This window comes from Sitophilus oryzae, unplaced genomic scaffold, assembly GCF_002938485.1.
Source record: "Sitophilus oryzae breed Bouriz unplaced genomic scaffold, Soryzae_2.0 scaffold_165_pilon_pilon, whole genome shotgun sequence".
In the NCBI taxonomy this organism is placed as follows: domain Eukaryota; kingdom Metazoa; phylum Arthropoda; class Insecta; order Coleoptera; family Curculionidae; genus Sitophilus; species Sitophilus oryzae.
The window spans coordinates 797,899-811,816 of record NW_022146347.1 but is presented as its reverse complement, the minus strand read 5'-3'; the positions used below and the strand labels follow the sequence as shown (position 1 = coordinate 811,816).

The following is a 13,918-nucleotide window of genomic DNA, read 5'->3' as shown; positions in this document are numbered from 1 at the left end:
TTCATATATTCTATTTTTGGTGAAAATAATGACGTTGAGAAAAAATAAGAATCGTTTTGACAGATTTTACTGCAAGATTTGCAAGAATTGCTAGTTTGAGTTATATTTTTAACATGGCAAACAATTAAGACAAAATAATTAAAAAAGTCTATGAGAACATTTTAGAATTGAATTTTTGGTTAATGATAAGTGAACGTAATTAATTGATATTGATTCAGAATGGTAAGTACTTCACTCATTCTTACTATGAGTTTATTTGTTTTTATAAAAGGGGCGTAAAATGATAAACTTTGTTTAGTTTTTGTTTTTATATCTATAATTATTTACCCAGAAAATATTACATGTATTTTATTTTCTATTTATAGGCAGATGAAGCTAAAACAGTACCATTAACAGACAATACATTAGTTGTGGATATTTCTGATGCTCTCAGCGAGAAAGATAAAGTAAAATTCACAGTCCATACTAGGACCACAATGAAAGTATTTCAGAAGTCTGAGTTTTTAGTTGTCAGACAACATGAAGAATTCATTTGGTTGCATGACAGATATGAGGAAGAGCCAAAATATGCTGGATACATAGTAAGAATTTATATTTTTTCTAAATTGCTACAGCAGTGCAAATAACGCATTTTATTTTATTTAAAACACCAATTGTGGTACAGTTGATATTACTTATTAAAATCAGCATTTATGAGGACAATTTTTTTCTTAAAAATCCACTGTCCATAATGTCAAATGGTCCCCAATTTTGTCTAGCAAGATAGTTTTTTTTCTTCTAAGAAAAATGTGTTTATCTAATCACAGACTTAATAAGTACATGATTTAATGTTAATCTGCTAAAAATGCAAAAATATATAAAATTGTCCAGTAGTTTACTTAAAACATATTTTTAAGTAATTCTTAGGACTGTGTACATTAAAATCAAATCATATTTGTAATAACGTTATTCATTTCTATATCCAGGGTAACCTAGCATTCTGAAAAAGCTCCATGTTACTTTTCTATTTTAGATTTTAACTCAATACATTCTTTTTTGTAAAATATGTTGACAATAATAGCACACATTTAAAAAAAATTAAGTAAGATTCATATATTATGTCGGTAGTTATAGTTTAGAATGCTGTGTAGTTTATCTTTTAGCGGAATTGCTATATAATTTCTACTTCAGAAAAACTATAATAATATTGATCATAATACATTCCCAGGAAAAAAACACAAAGAAATCACATTTTATAAACATTTTAAAACTAACTTTTCTGTACATTTGAAGTCCTTTCGAAATTAACAAACAGAAACAGCAAGTTATTTATTAATAATTACATTATGATAGTGTCTTTTTCAAAAATAATTAGCCTAAATAGCTTAGTATAATATGTGTTATGCACAATACTTGAATTCGGGTAATGCCCGAAAAAAATTCACAGAACTGGTTTTGAGCAAAAGATATTTCCCAAACCCGAATTTGTACATTTAAACGGGTATTACGCATTACAAAATAGTCAAAACTATTATTGTGCATTTTGAATTGCACAAAACTAGTTTGGTGATTACTAATTACTGATTCTGAGTACTTCCATACTCAGAATCAGTATTTTTTGAAGTAGAGAGTTTTTAAAATGTATTGTTACGGATTCCGTGGGTCCACTATTTAAACTCACGATAAAATACTTAACGAATTTATTTGTCTCACTCTGTACACACAACTTATACTATTTACAACACAATTTATGCAACTACTATTAAGGTATGGTTCCTTCCACGCGGCCGTCGCATGCGGCAACCGTTGAATCGAGTGGTTTCTTAGCTTCGTATCGCGTCGCGATTCAAGCTCGCGACTTGACTTTCAGTATAAAGACAACTATCTTTGGTGAAAGTCGTGATGGATCATCTCACAATGTACTTATTACTAGAAGAAGAGGAGGATGAAGAAATATTATTACAATTAGCTAATCTAAAAAATGGAATTGCCCCTGTAAATCCAATATTTAAACAAAGACGGGATGAAAGATGTTATACTACATTGATAAATCGGCATCTGCAACAGGATGATGTAAAATTTAGAGAATATTTCAGGTTCAATAAATCACAATTTAATTTTCTTATCGACTTAATAAAAGAAGATATAAAAACCGAGCCATACAACAGAGTTCAGTATCCCATAACCCCAGAGGAACAATTAGCCATTACATTAAGGTAAGTCATTAAGTCAGTAAGTTTAAATAAAATGCCTAACATGTCAATGAAATATTTATTATTATTAAACTCAAAGAAAAAACTAAATAAGAACAAAATAAACACAAGTTTCAAAAAAGTAATGAGTAAATATACTCAACAAAGTAATAAAATATAGTTATTTGGTTAAAAGTTATCTAGATCTAATAAGTAATCTTCTGATGACGGCGAATTGTAAGTCGTACTTAAATTGCCTGAACTCGTTGCACAAGGGGTTGCTGGGCCTGGTGTAAGTTCAAAAGCATTTTGTTGCTGACTTGATCCAGGATGAGAATCTGAGTATGGTTGAGATTTATGACGAGGTGCTGAGTATGGTTGAGGTTCATCATGACGAGGTCCTGAGTGTGGCTGAGTTTCATGACGAGGTGCTGGGGATGGCTGAGGTTCATGACGAGGTCGTGAGTATGGCTGAGGCTCATGACTAGGTCCGGAGTATGGCTGACGTTCAAGACGAGATCCTGAATATGGCTGAGGTTCACAACGAGGTGCTGGGGATGGCTGAGTTTCGTGACGAGGTGCTGGGGATGGCTGACGTTCATGACGATGTCCTGAGTATGGCTGAGGTTCGTAACGAGGTGCTGGGGATGGCTGAGGTTCACCAGCATTTCTCTGTTCTAGTTCGAATACCAGGTGCATTGTTCTCAATTTCGCTTCATTGATTAACTCAGGTCTCAATGCCTTTACTGAAGCTGCAATACTCTGGAAAAACAAATCCAGAGAATCTGGTTTGCTTGGACCAATTTTTTTAAATATTTCATTTCTTTCAGCACTTCTTTCTTTTATTGCAGCGATAATGTCGTCATTTATCTTCTCTTTTCTGTCGCGACTTGATTTGGAAAACTGTTTTTTTATTGCACCCGCTACCGTATTTCGAGCCGGGTTAATGTCTGTCAGGACAGAGGCAGAACTACTTGGACTAGATGATTCTTGAGACACTTCCCCTGACTCAGTATCATTTTGCGTGTCTTCCTCACTCATCATGTCATTCTCTTCGTGTTGATCAGTTCCGAGAGATGTACTTCTACCAAGAAAAAAAATAACAATTGTATATTATATTTAGAGTACTTTTTGAACAAGAACTCACGGGCGTTTGTGCTCGGTTTGGTCCAGGAAGGACAACATGTCTGCTAAAGCCCATTTCGTCTGTTTGGGCAATGCAGCAGAACTTGTGCTTTTCTTTTTTTTTCTTCTATTGTAGGTATCCTTAATATTTTTCCAACGTTTTTTGCAGTCGTCCACTAAAATTGTAAAATAATATAATAATAATAATAAAATAATATTATAATTAAAATTTTGTTATTGATATTTTTTTCATAATAAATATATTTTTTAGGTTTTTGGCAACTGGTGAGGCATTACGTTCCTTAGCTTTCACGTTTCGAGTCTCCCATAGTAGCAGAATCATAAAAAAGACATTATCATCATTAAGAAGACACCTTATTTCATTATACATTCCGCCATCATTATATGAAAAAAAACAAAAAGCTAAGGAATTTTGTCAAAAATGGAATTTTCCTAATTGCCTAGGAGCTGTCGACGGTAAGCACATACGAATTCGATGTCCTTCACACAGTGGATCTTTATTTCATAATTATAAAGACTTTTTTTCCATTGTCTTGCTTGCTGTTGTCGACGCCAATTATAAATTTATTTTTATTGATGTTGGTTCATATGGAAAAGAAGGAGACAGTGGCATCTTCGATAAATCAAAAATTGGCCAACAAGTTAGGGATGGTTCCATTTTTCCACCTCCAAACAAGCTACCAAATACTGATCAGGTTCTTCCATGTGTCTTGGTGGGCGATGAAGCCTTCAGATTAAGTACACATATGATGAAACCGTTCCCTCGACGAGTAGCCAGCGCTGACGATCGCAAAGCAATTTTTAATTACCGGCTTTCTAGGGCCCGACGTGTCTCGGAAAATGCCTTTGGATTGCTAAGTCAAATTTTTCGAGTTTTTTATACAATGATTAATTTGAATCCATCAACAGTTGACGATTTAATTATAGTGGCATGTTGTTCACATAACCTTCTTCGCGATGCATTCCTTGAAGGTTCCAATAAACCGTTTTATGAAATTGACCAGGAGCTGCCACCACCCAGAAATTTCGTTCCATTTGCTAGGGGTGGTGGTTTTGCAGATGGAGATGGATTTTACATAAGAGATCTGTTTATGGAATATTTCAACAGTGGTCAGGGTAGCATACCATGGCAAATTGGATCGATCAGAAGAACAGATAGAAACTAATGTTGTTTTACTTTATAATACAATACACATATTTTTGAATTCTAGACTTAACATCATTTACCTAATATCTTACCTGATCTGCTTAATGCTTCAGCTATTTCCTTCCAGGCATTTTCTTTGACAACCTGATCTTTATACAAGCTGTGGGCCAAATTGAATAATGCGGGATGTTTTGCCACTAATTCAACTAATAGTTCATCTTCGGTAACAGTAAAAAGCACTTTCGACATGTGTTTAGATAGTTTTCTAATTCAAGAAATGCCAATTGAATATTTACTAAATAAAAAATCAAACCAAAAATGTCACACAAAACAACCCAAACGCTCTCGCGGCTGCGGCTATACTGCTTCTCGAGCAGTACAGTCGCAGCCGTCGTAGTCGCTCGCGGCTGACGCGCACGACGGCCGCTCGGAAGGAATCGGGTACGTTTAAAAGCATGTTAGGAGTGTGATGCGGCTGACGCAGTGCGACAGCCGCTTGCGAGGGCCGCGTGGAAGGAACCGTACCTTTACTCTAACGGTATTTCACTATTTAAAGCGCGGTATATTCAAACTTCAGACTATCTTCAGACTGGTCCAACTGTCAAAGCGCGGGCCTTATATACCCCTTGGCGATGGTTTCTGGAATTTTCTAAAGAATTCTGTAATTTTCTTTTACATTCGCCAGGTTCCTCAATGCACGTTGCGGTTATGTAACAGTAATACAGTTATGCAACCAGTAATACACCTTGATCTTGACAGTATGAACAAATTTATATTTTGATTTTTTTATTTTAAAATTATCAATATAAAAATTGATATAAAGTTGTATAAAAACTAAATGAATTTATGTAAAAAATAAATAATAGTAAAATAAAATACTAGAGGCTGCATTTGACACAGTGGCGAAAAATATGTACTAGTAAAAGTCACCTTATATGTCACAGCGATCAAGGTTATTAAAAGATAAGGTTGTCTTGATCCGCCATTTGCGTCCTCCTTTCACGCAGTTGAGCAGCTCTGAACTGTTCAAGAACGCGATACGCTCACTCCATTCAATTGAGTCATAAAGTTCCAGAACTGCTCCGCGCCATATGGCGGCACGAGGCTATCGCGCACAGCTCCTTTCAGAACCGTTCTCGTGTAGCCCCAGGGCGTAAAGCCCGGAACTCGAAGTTCGCGAATGGAGAATGGAGGACAGCAATTATCGAAAACGTTATCAACTACGTCACAGGGATGCGGCCGATCATAGATAAAGGGATAAAAACTGCCTATAGTCCAACAATGCATTTCCGAATCGATATTAATTGTGTATGACGTTCATAGATTTCAGTTGTTTGATGTTTGTTTTCTTGTTCTTTGTCCGTTGCATTATACTTTTTATTCCTTTATGATTTTATACGTTTTGTAGCATATCTGTGACGACGTAGTTGCCGCTTCGCTCCTATTGGTCCAAAAGTTACAAGGCAACCTGTAGTAATCTTGCACAGCGATGACTATGAAATGAAGGTCGCTGTCATTTTATATGTAAAATTCTATGTCAACTGGACGCCGGTTTTTTTTCGATCATACGGTAGAATCCTTGTATAAGAATATATAAACAAGGATACAATGGCAATATAGCATATTTTAGTATAATTCGTTTTGAAAAGGGCGTTGTTGTAAAATATAGACAAATAAAATAAAGAATTCGCTATTTTATAATTTTGGGAAATTTTTAAATGTCATGAAAATTTGGTCAAATTTCCAAAACACCCAATTTAGATTTTGACATGGAATTTTTGTAACTGAAATTTTATGTCAAGTCATCTAAGCGAAAAATTATACAGCATTTCATTTAAAAAACTAAAACTTTAGTGTAAAATATACCACCCTGTGTTTATTGCAATTTTTTTGAAAATTGTTGAGTGATTTCAATTACGAAACTTGATATGCAGCTTTTTTGTAACACTAGGTCAGCTTGTATTAGTGAATGTTTTTCTGAAACTTTTTTTGGGAATATTAGTTCTAAAACTGGCAGTTAAGTTTTAAAAAATATATTATAGATCCCTCCACCACCTCCAAGACCAAACTTTGATGCTTCAAGAGAAAAACTACAACGTTTAGGAGAGGGTGAGGGCACTATGACCAAAGAAGAATTCACAAAAATGAAGCAGGAATTAGAGGCGTTAGTGAATTTCTGATAGTAAATCAATAAGTTATTGTAATGGTTTCGTATTATTAATTTCAGTGAATACTTGGCCACTTTCAAAAAAACTGTGGCCATGCACGAAGTATTTCTTACCCGTTTAGCTAGTCACTCGATATTTCGGGAAGATTCCCATCTTCAAGTTTTCCTCGAATACGATCAGGATCTTTGCGCCCGTCCAAAAGGAAAATTACAACAGTTAGGAGGATTGGTGAAATCTCTTGGAAATACTACTGATCAGTATTACTTAAATGCCACGGTTAGGGATGTTAACGATTTTTTTGAACAACAAATGAACTCGTTAACTGAATATCATAGTCAACTAAAAGAGGCGACTACTAGAGCAGATAGAATGACAGAAAAACATAAAGGTTATTTTTTCTTTTACATTTTATTATTTATAGTTACATGTTTATTTCTATAGTTCTGTTTAATCTGATCTTTTGCTATATTTTTCAGAATTAGCTGATAGTTATATTAAGATCTCTTCAGGATTGCTGCAACTTGCAAATAGTGATAATGGACACTTAGATAAATTCTTAGCCAGGGTTGCAGATACATATGAAAAAGCTAGGGTGAGAAATGTTACTTGTTTCACACATACCACTTAACCCTAATAGATATTATTTTACGATGTACCTAAACAGCCGTTAAACGGTAGCCTACTAAAATGCCGTTAATAGATATTGTGACGTCGTTCATGTCGGCGGAAAGTAATGCCTAGCCTTAAGCTTTCTGCAAGAGCACCTGTGTGTCAGTGGCTGAGGCTATCGCTTCGTAAGCGAATGGTCCGTGTTCAAATCTCACGCCGACCAAGACTTTTTTATATTTTTTTTGCTTATAGCGTGATCTTATTGCATTGGTTTCACTCTTTTTAGTTGGATTGGTTTAGTTATTTGGCGGGTTGGTTAGCGTGGTTATTTGGAGGGTGTTAATTCATTGGTTAGTTGGTTATTTGGCGGGGTTGGTTGATTTTTACTAATTTATATTTGTTTTTTATATTTTTTATCAGTGTCGAGGTTAGTTGCGTTGGTTAAGTTGGTTATTTGGTGGGGTGGATAGCGTTGGTTAGTCCTTATAAAATTTCTATATTTCATAAAGCCGTCAAGTGCGTCACATCAACGACGTCATACCTATTAACGGTATTTTAGTAAGCTATTATTTATACCACATCAATATTCATTTTTTTGTCGCTATAGGCTTGGTGTATTCTCCGGTGCTGCCACCATCGGAGAATATCGTAAACAACCGGCATCGACAAATACACGGGTTTAAATAGCGAGTATACGAAACATTTATTATATAATTATTCTAAAAGTGTTAGGAAGTATAATTTGTGAAAATTCTAAAAATAAAAATAATAAAGTAAATATGTTGAAGGTCTAACTTTTACTATACTTTATTATTCAAGCTAATATAAAACTTTTTAGATGAGTTCAATTACAGTAGTCCGATTTTACTAACGGGGACAACTGGTGCTGGGGCCATTTCGGTTATAACGAGTTTTTTAAAGATTTTGTACCTTTATAATTTTACAAGATGTTCATAAAACATTTAAATACTACTTGATTAAAACAAGTATACCGATTTTGCTAGTGGGGTCATAATTGGGGCTCTTTCGGCTATAACGAAATTTTTAAAGGTACATAATTATAATTTTAGAAGATGTTCATAAAACATTTAATCACTAGTTGATTAAAAACAGTATATCATTAATATGGCAGATTATAATTTATCCTCATAATATACCGGGCAACGGCTCCAGCTACGTCGAAACACCGGTTCCCATTAGAACACCGAAGTTAAGCGACGTAAGGCGATACTAGTGGATGGACGGGTGACCGGTTCGAAACTCTGTATCGTGCTGTTGTCCAATAAAGGGAAAAGTGTAAAATCTATTGACACACACTGCTCATTCACGCCGGTTCGAGGCCGGATGAGATCGGATATCTTGTGAGTAAGAGTTGACCAAGTCGGTAGGCCATTGACCATGATGTGGCCGAGGACCGCGGTTCGGATTCCGCGTAAACAAAATAGGCCCCGTCCAGATTAGCCCTGGCAGCAAAAAGGAGACGTTAACTGAAATCTTTACTTTTTACTTTCATAATATACCGGGTGCATCTCAAAAGTGGCTCACCCCTATAACTGTTTTATTTTTTCAGTTAAAAAAACGAGATTTGGTATGTTAGCATATGACATAAATTAAGATAGATTGGCGTATTCAATTGTTTTCGGTCATTTCCTGTTTCACCGGAAATGACTACAACTTTTGATTTTTAAATGACACATTCGGTATTTTTTTACTTTATTCGATAGAAAATAAAACTCTGAATAGAATGACATATCATATGTCAACTTTTGACATTTTTGCATATGATGTATTTGAAATTATAACTTGCGGTTCATAACGAAAATTTGACTCGAAATACCAAGTGTGTGGTATCAAATTATTCGTAAAAAATGCTTTTTCCAAATATGCTAATGAGCCACCCTCGTTCTATTTGAAAAAATTGAGATATAATTAAAATACGATTTAAGCATTTTCCAACTGGCCAGGACAAGACACTAAAAACATCATAGACAATCAAAACTATTTTTCCAAGGCTCCTTGATTAAGAATTAGTGTTTTTAACGTAGCCATAGCACTCTAGATTGAATTTTAAAATACAATTTTTTATTAAGAGAATGTCAAAAGTTGACATATGATATGTCATTCTATTCAGAATGTCATGTTCTATCGAATAAAGTAAACAAATACCGAGGGTGCCATTTAAAAATCCAAAGTTGTAGTCATTTCCGGTGAAACAGGAAGTGACTAAAAACAATTGAATACATCAATAAATCCTAATGTATGACATATACTAACACACTAAATCTCGTTTTTTTATCTGAAAACATAAAAAAGTTATAGGGGTGAGCCACTTTTGAGACGCACCCGGTATAAAAATTTAATTTTTTGATTATGTAATGGACACTTTGCTTACTCGCTTGTTTCGTCGAGCTGCTTGAATCCATTATTGCTTTTGATCTAATCGGTGTGAGTTGTGAAGCATAAAATGTTGCTTCAGGAGAGTTGTATATCCGGGAAAGGGGGGGTTGAGTTGGCGAAAATTGAATATTATTGCACCCAACCAACAACCAAGTAATTTTGCTCTACTTTGTGTTTACATTTTTTCGACATTTTATTAATATTTGAAATTGTCACAACACAGAGCGACCCTCCAGGTCAGGTTCTTTTTCACTTAATTTTTACTACCCGAAACAGCGTTACATCATACAAACCTCGCACCTGAGTGTTTTATAGTTTCAATAACTGCACTATTAAAAAATGAAATACTTAAATATTATGACCAAGCCACGATTTTAATAATTCAATACGATCAACATCGGAACTACGTGAAAAACAGAGAAACTTCGATAACTTCTGATTCCTGCCGTACCGAGCGCTGCGGTCGGAATTTTTAAAATCAACTGAAATGCACCAAGCCTATAATAACACAAAATTCTTCTATTAAGATGAATTCAAGATACAGTTTAAATTCAATAGTCCGGAGAGTCGTTAGTCCGGGTACTCCAGTAATCCGGATAGTGCTATAATTGAGCATGTTTGAACATTTTTGTTCCTGAAATCCGAGCGCAAAAAAATTCATACGCGAAATATCAGAATTTTCCAATCTGGAGAAGCAAAAACGATTATATCTCGTTTATGAACTGAGTCTTTATTCCTGCATTTAATTATTGAGCGTGAAAATGTAATGGCTCCAATCAAAGGCTTTAATCAAACGAGCAAATATGACTCTTCCACTCGCCGAAAAAAATAAAATATTAGATTATCATGATATGGGAAAAAAACTCGTCAAATTGCGGAGCAAATTATGATTCCAAAATTTGCAGTATTTGACACAAACAAATTATTTGTTAAAGGGTATTTTGACAACTTCATTTTCTAAAGAAATAAATTTAAGTGGTTCCAGTAATTCGGACACCTCGATAATCCGGGCGTACTCCTGAACAATATCTGCCCGGACTACTGAAGTTATACTGCACAATATTTCACCTTTATTGTCCCATACGCCCATACATAATTATAATAAATTTAAAATATCAATTTTTAAGCTAAGAAACTTGTTGCGCATGGGTTGTAGAAAAGAAATACCTGACAAACCCCCTTATTAACGCATTCCAAACAACTTATATCTTCGAAATTTACCAATATATTGTCTTCTAACCCCATTTTTTACACATTTAAGGAGATACTTTATATATCGCTGTCATGATAGTTCAGACATGACATAGCAAAATTATTTCCTTTGTTATTGGACATGTTGAATAAATTTTCCATAAACTTTTTAAATTACTCAATAAAATGTATTTCCTTTGTTGGGAACTTTTTGACACACACATGACTTAGTAGCTATTAACGACATAATACAATTTGAAACCAAGATTAGGATAGTGTCTACATAAATTTCTATATGTGTAAATGAAATAAATCTTTTAGAAAGTAGAAAGCCGAGTTGCTAGCGATCAAGATTTAAAGTTGGCTGATACTTTACGTTACTATATGAGGGACAGCCAGGCTGCCAAAGCATTATTGGTTAGGAGGCTAAAGTGTTTAGCCACCTACGAGAACGCTAACAGGACCTTAGAAAAAGCTAGGCATAAAAATAAAGACATACATGCGGTAAGTACATTCTTGTCAGTTATACGCAATACTTTATTTTTATATATATTTTTTATTTAATATGATTAATGTTTTTTTTTATTATTGCTTCCTAAAGGCTCCAGAAGTTCAAGAGGTAATAATAAACGTTTATAGTTCCTACCATAAAATGATTTCATAAGAAAGAGTTGTGATATAATAATAAAAAATCTCCTATGACTTCTAAATACTTTGGTATTTCTTTAATAGACACTTTCCAATAATAATTGTTTGAATTAATTTTAATAATTAAGTTTACACACCTGTTCTAGGCTGAAATGGCTCAATCAGTAGCCTGTGAACAATTTGAAGCCATCTCTGCTCAAGCCAAGGAAGAACTTCTAGATTTCAAAACAAGAAGGTTACACGCCTTTAGGAAAAGGTAATATATTTAAATATTTTAAATTAGATATTAACAATTTTAAAAAATGCGTACACTTAAACAATGTTCATATCGTTCAGAAGCAGTAACTTAAATTGAATGGAACAGCACGTTGTTTTTATTCTTGCATTTAAGAATGGATATATGACGTCGTTGATGAGACGCACTTGACGGTTTTATGAAATATAGGAATTTTATAAGGACTAACCAACGCTGTCCACCCCACCAAATAACCAACTTAACCAACGCAACTAACCTTGACACTTGTAAAAAAATATAAAAACAAATATAAATTAATAAAAACCAACCTACCCCACCAAATAACGAACTAACCAATGAATTAACACCCTCCAAATAACCACGCTAACCAACCCGCCAAATAACTAAACCAATCCAATCAAAAAGAGTGAAACCAATACAATAAGATCACACTATAAGCACAGCTATAAGCAAAAAAAAAATATAAAATAGTCTTGGTCCGGCGTGAGAATTGAACCACGGACCTTCCGCTCACGAAGCAATAGCCTCAGTCACGGAACCACAGGTGCTCTTGCAAAATGCCTATCGCTAGGCATTACTTTCTGCCGACATCAACGACGTCATAATATCTATTAACGGCATTTTAGTAGGCTACCGTTTAACGGCTGTTTAAGTACATCGTTTAAGAATCTTAGGAACATTTTATTTCAACATGTATAGTCTATTCAGCAAGAGAAAATATGTTTTCGATAGACGATATCCTAATAGTGATCGAGAAAGCAACCACTTTTGTTGAGCAGACTAGTAAATCTTAAACAATTCAAATTGAATTAAAATGACAGATTTCTGTCACAAATTTTTACACTTTCTAAAATTACATATTCCAATTCTTATCCAATATTTGTTTTATTTTAACGTAAACCTTTTTGTTTTAGTTTAATAGAATTGGCGGAATTGGAGATAAAGCACGCCCGTACTCAACAAGATTTGCTGAAGAAGTCCATACAAGGCTTAAAAGAACTACTCTAAATGTGATACCACCATTTTTATATACGATTTATTTGTTAAATTAGCATATTTTGTTATATTACTTTTTTGAAATTTATTTTTTACATTATAAACATTCCTATGTTGATTAGGTTTAATATAATTATATTATCTATTAAAATAATATGCATATATTTAATTATTCTAGTAATTTTGTATTCTATAATTATTTCTTATTACATTATTTTTGTATAGAAAATATCTATTTTTCAAAAAAAAAGTGTTATAAGATTAAACTCTATTCATTTAATTAAAGGATTAGTTTAAACTTCATCCCATATAAATTATTATTACATACTCTAGGTTTTTTTTGTTTATTGTTAATACACGATAAAATATAAAAGTTGAAAAAAAACAACTGGATGAAGGTTAAATGTTTCTAGATTTGTATCAGAAATATATGTACGGTATATATTGTATGTTGTTTACATTTAATATAATGATTTTCTAGATTTGTGACTTGTTATTATAAACTACATTTCTTATACAGGGTGGCGCACCTCGTTCGCCTCGGTTGATTATACGAAAACGGAAAGATATAGAAACAAAATATTTTATGGGTATATGTGGGGAGACAATGTGCACAATTTAAAATTATTTTGAAATATACAGGGTGTTTCAGTACTAAGATCCATACCAAAGTTATATTTTTTCTTATGGAACATCTGGTATTTTATTTCATTTTTGGATTCTTGGGTCCAAAAAAGGCAATTATTATAATAGGGTTAAATATGTTTAAAATCTTTTGTTTTTAAGATATTTAAATTTGTATGCTACAATAGAATAGACTATTAACACCCTGTACATTACTTTTCAGAATTAATTCTTATGCTGAGTTTAAAGGTAGAGAAATAAACTTTACTAGAAAACGGTATTGGTTCCTTAAATTTATACAGGGCTATCAAAAGTTGCTGATGTATTTTAAGGATATATTTTACATAAAAACTTCGTTATTTCAAATGCAACATCCTATATTTTTTTAAATAAATCGAAGCAGATTCAAATGCTCTTTCAAACTATATTAGGGTTTCCTATACCTATCTAGTTCAGATTTTGAATAAAAAGCGATTTTTAAACAAAATTGCAATCAAGATGGGTGGTGTCGCCATGGCAATTTTCTAGTGACTGTTAGTAACTATTTTTAAAGTCGACATTAGTT

General features: G+C 33.5%; 3 protein-coding genes across 4 annotated transcripts; 2 read left to right on the top strand and 1 right to left on the bottom strand.

Annotated features, from left to right (window-relative positions):
* The first annotated feature begins 49 nt into the window (after positions 1-49).
* On the top strand, positions 50-13,211 carry LOC115880802 (sorting nexin-6). Of its 2 annotated transcripts, XM_030898089.1 has the most exons (9): positions 50-222; positions 366-581; positions 6,507-6,628; positions 6,692-7,020; positions 7,109-7,224; positions 11,151-11,333; positions 11,431-11,448; positions 11,624-11,733; positions 12,648-13,211. In XM_030898089.1, exons 1-9 carry the CDS (start codon positions 220-222, stop codon positions 12,739-12,741), a joined length of 1,191 nt encoding a protein of 396 aa, XP_030753949.1. In that variant the 5' UTR covers positions 50-219; the 3' UTR covers positions 12,742-13,211. The 2 variants fall into 2 exon arrangements, with proteins under 2 accessions (XP_030753949.1, XP_030753950.1); XM_030898090.1 differs by lacking the exon at positions 11,431-11,448.
* LOC115880801 (protein ANTAGONIST OF LIKE HETEROCHROMATIN PROTEIN 1-like) lies at positions 1,723-4,527 on the top strand. Its single transcript, XM_030898088.1, has 2 exons — positions 1,723-2,195; positions 3,568-4,527. Exons 1-2 carry the CDS (start codon positions 1,882-1,884, stop codon positions 4,481-4,483), a joined length of 1,230 nt encoding a protein of 409 aa, XP_030753948.1. The 5' UTR covers positions 1,723-1,881; the 3' UTR covers positions 4,484-4,527.
* LOC115880803 (protein TsetseEP-like) lies at positions 2,189-3,482 on the bottom strand. The gene is made up of 2 exons (XM_030898091.1): positions 3,319-3,482; positions 2,189-3,255 (listed from the first exon to the last, which is right to left on the bottom strand). Exons 1-2 carry the CDS (start codon positions 3,354-3,356, stop codon positions 2,361-2,363), a joined length of 933 nt encoding a protein of 310 aa, XP_030753951.1. The 5' UTR covers positions 3,357-3,482; the 3' UTR covers positions 2,189-2,360.
* Positions 13,212-13,918: the final 707 nt, after the last annotated feature.

What these genes read in the sequence shown, in the direction of transcription:
- LOC115880802 (XM_030898089.1), top strand. An exon ending in CAAAATATGCTGGATACATA is followed by an intron (nt 582 to 6,506) that starts GTAAGAATTTAT and finishes AATATATTATAG; the next exon opens with ATCCCTCCACCACCTCCAAG. An exon ending in AATGACAGAAAAACATAAAG is followed by an intron (nt 7,021 to 7,108) that starts GTTATTTTTTCT and finishes TATATTTTTCAG; the next exon opens with AATTAGCTGATAGTTATATT.
- LOC115880801 (XM_030898088.1), top strand. Translation starts at nt 1,882, where the DNA reads ATGGATCATCTCACAATGTACTTATTACTAGAAGAAGAGGAGGATGAA. An exon ending in CAATTAGCCATTACATTAAG is followed by an intron (nt 2,196 to 3,567) that starts GTAAGTCATTAA and finishes TATATTTTTTAG; the next exon opens with GTTTTTGGCAACTGGTGAGG.
- LOC115880803 (XM_030898091.1), bottom strand. Translation starts at nt 3,356, where the DNA reads ATGTTGTCCTTCCTGGACCAAACCGAGCACAAACGCCC. An exon ending in CAAACCGAGCACAAACGCCC is followed by an intron (nt 3,256 to 3,318) that starts GTGAGTTCTTGT and finishes TTTTCTTGGTAG; the next exon opens with AAGTACATCTCTCGGAACTG.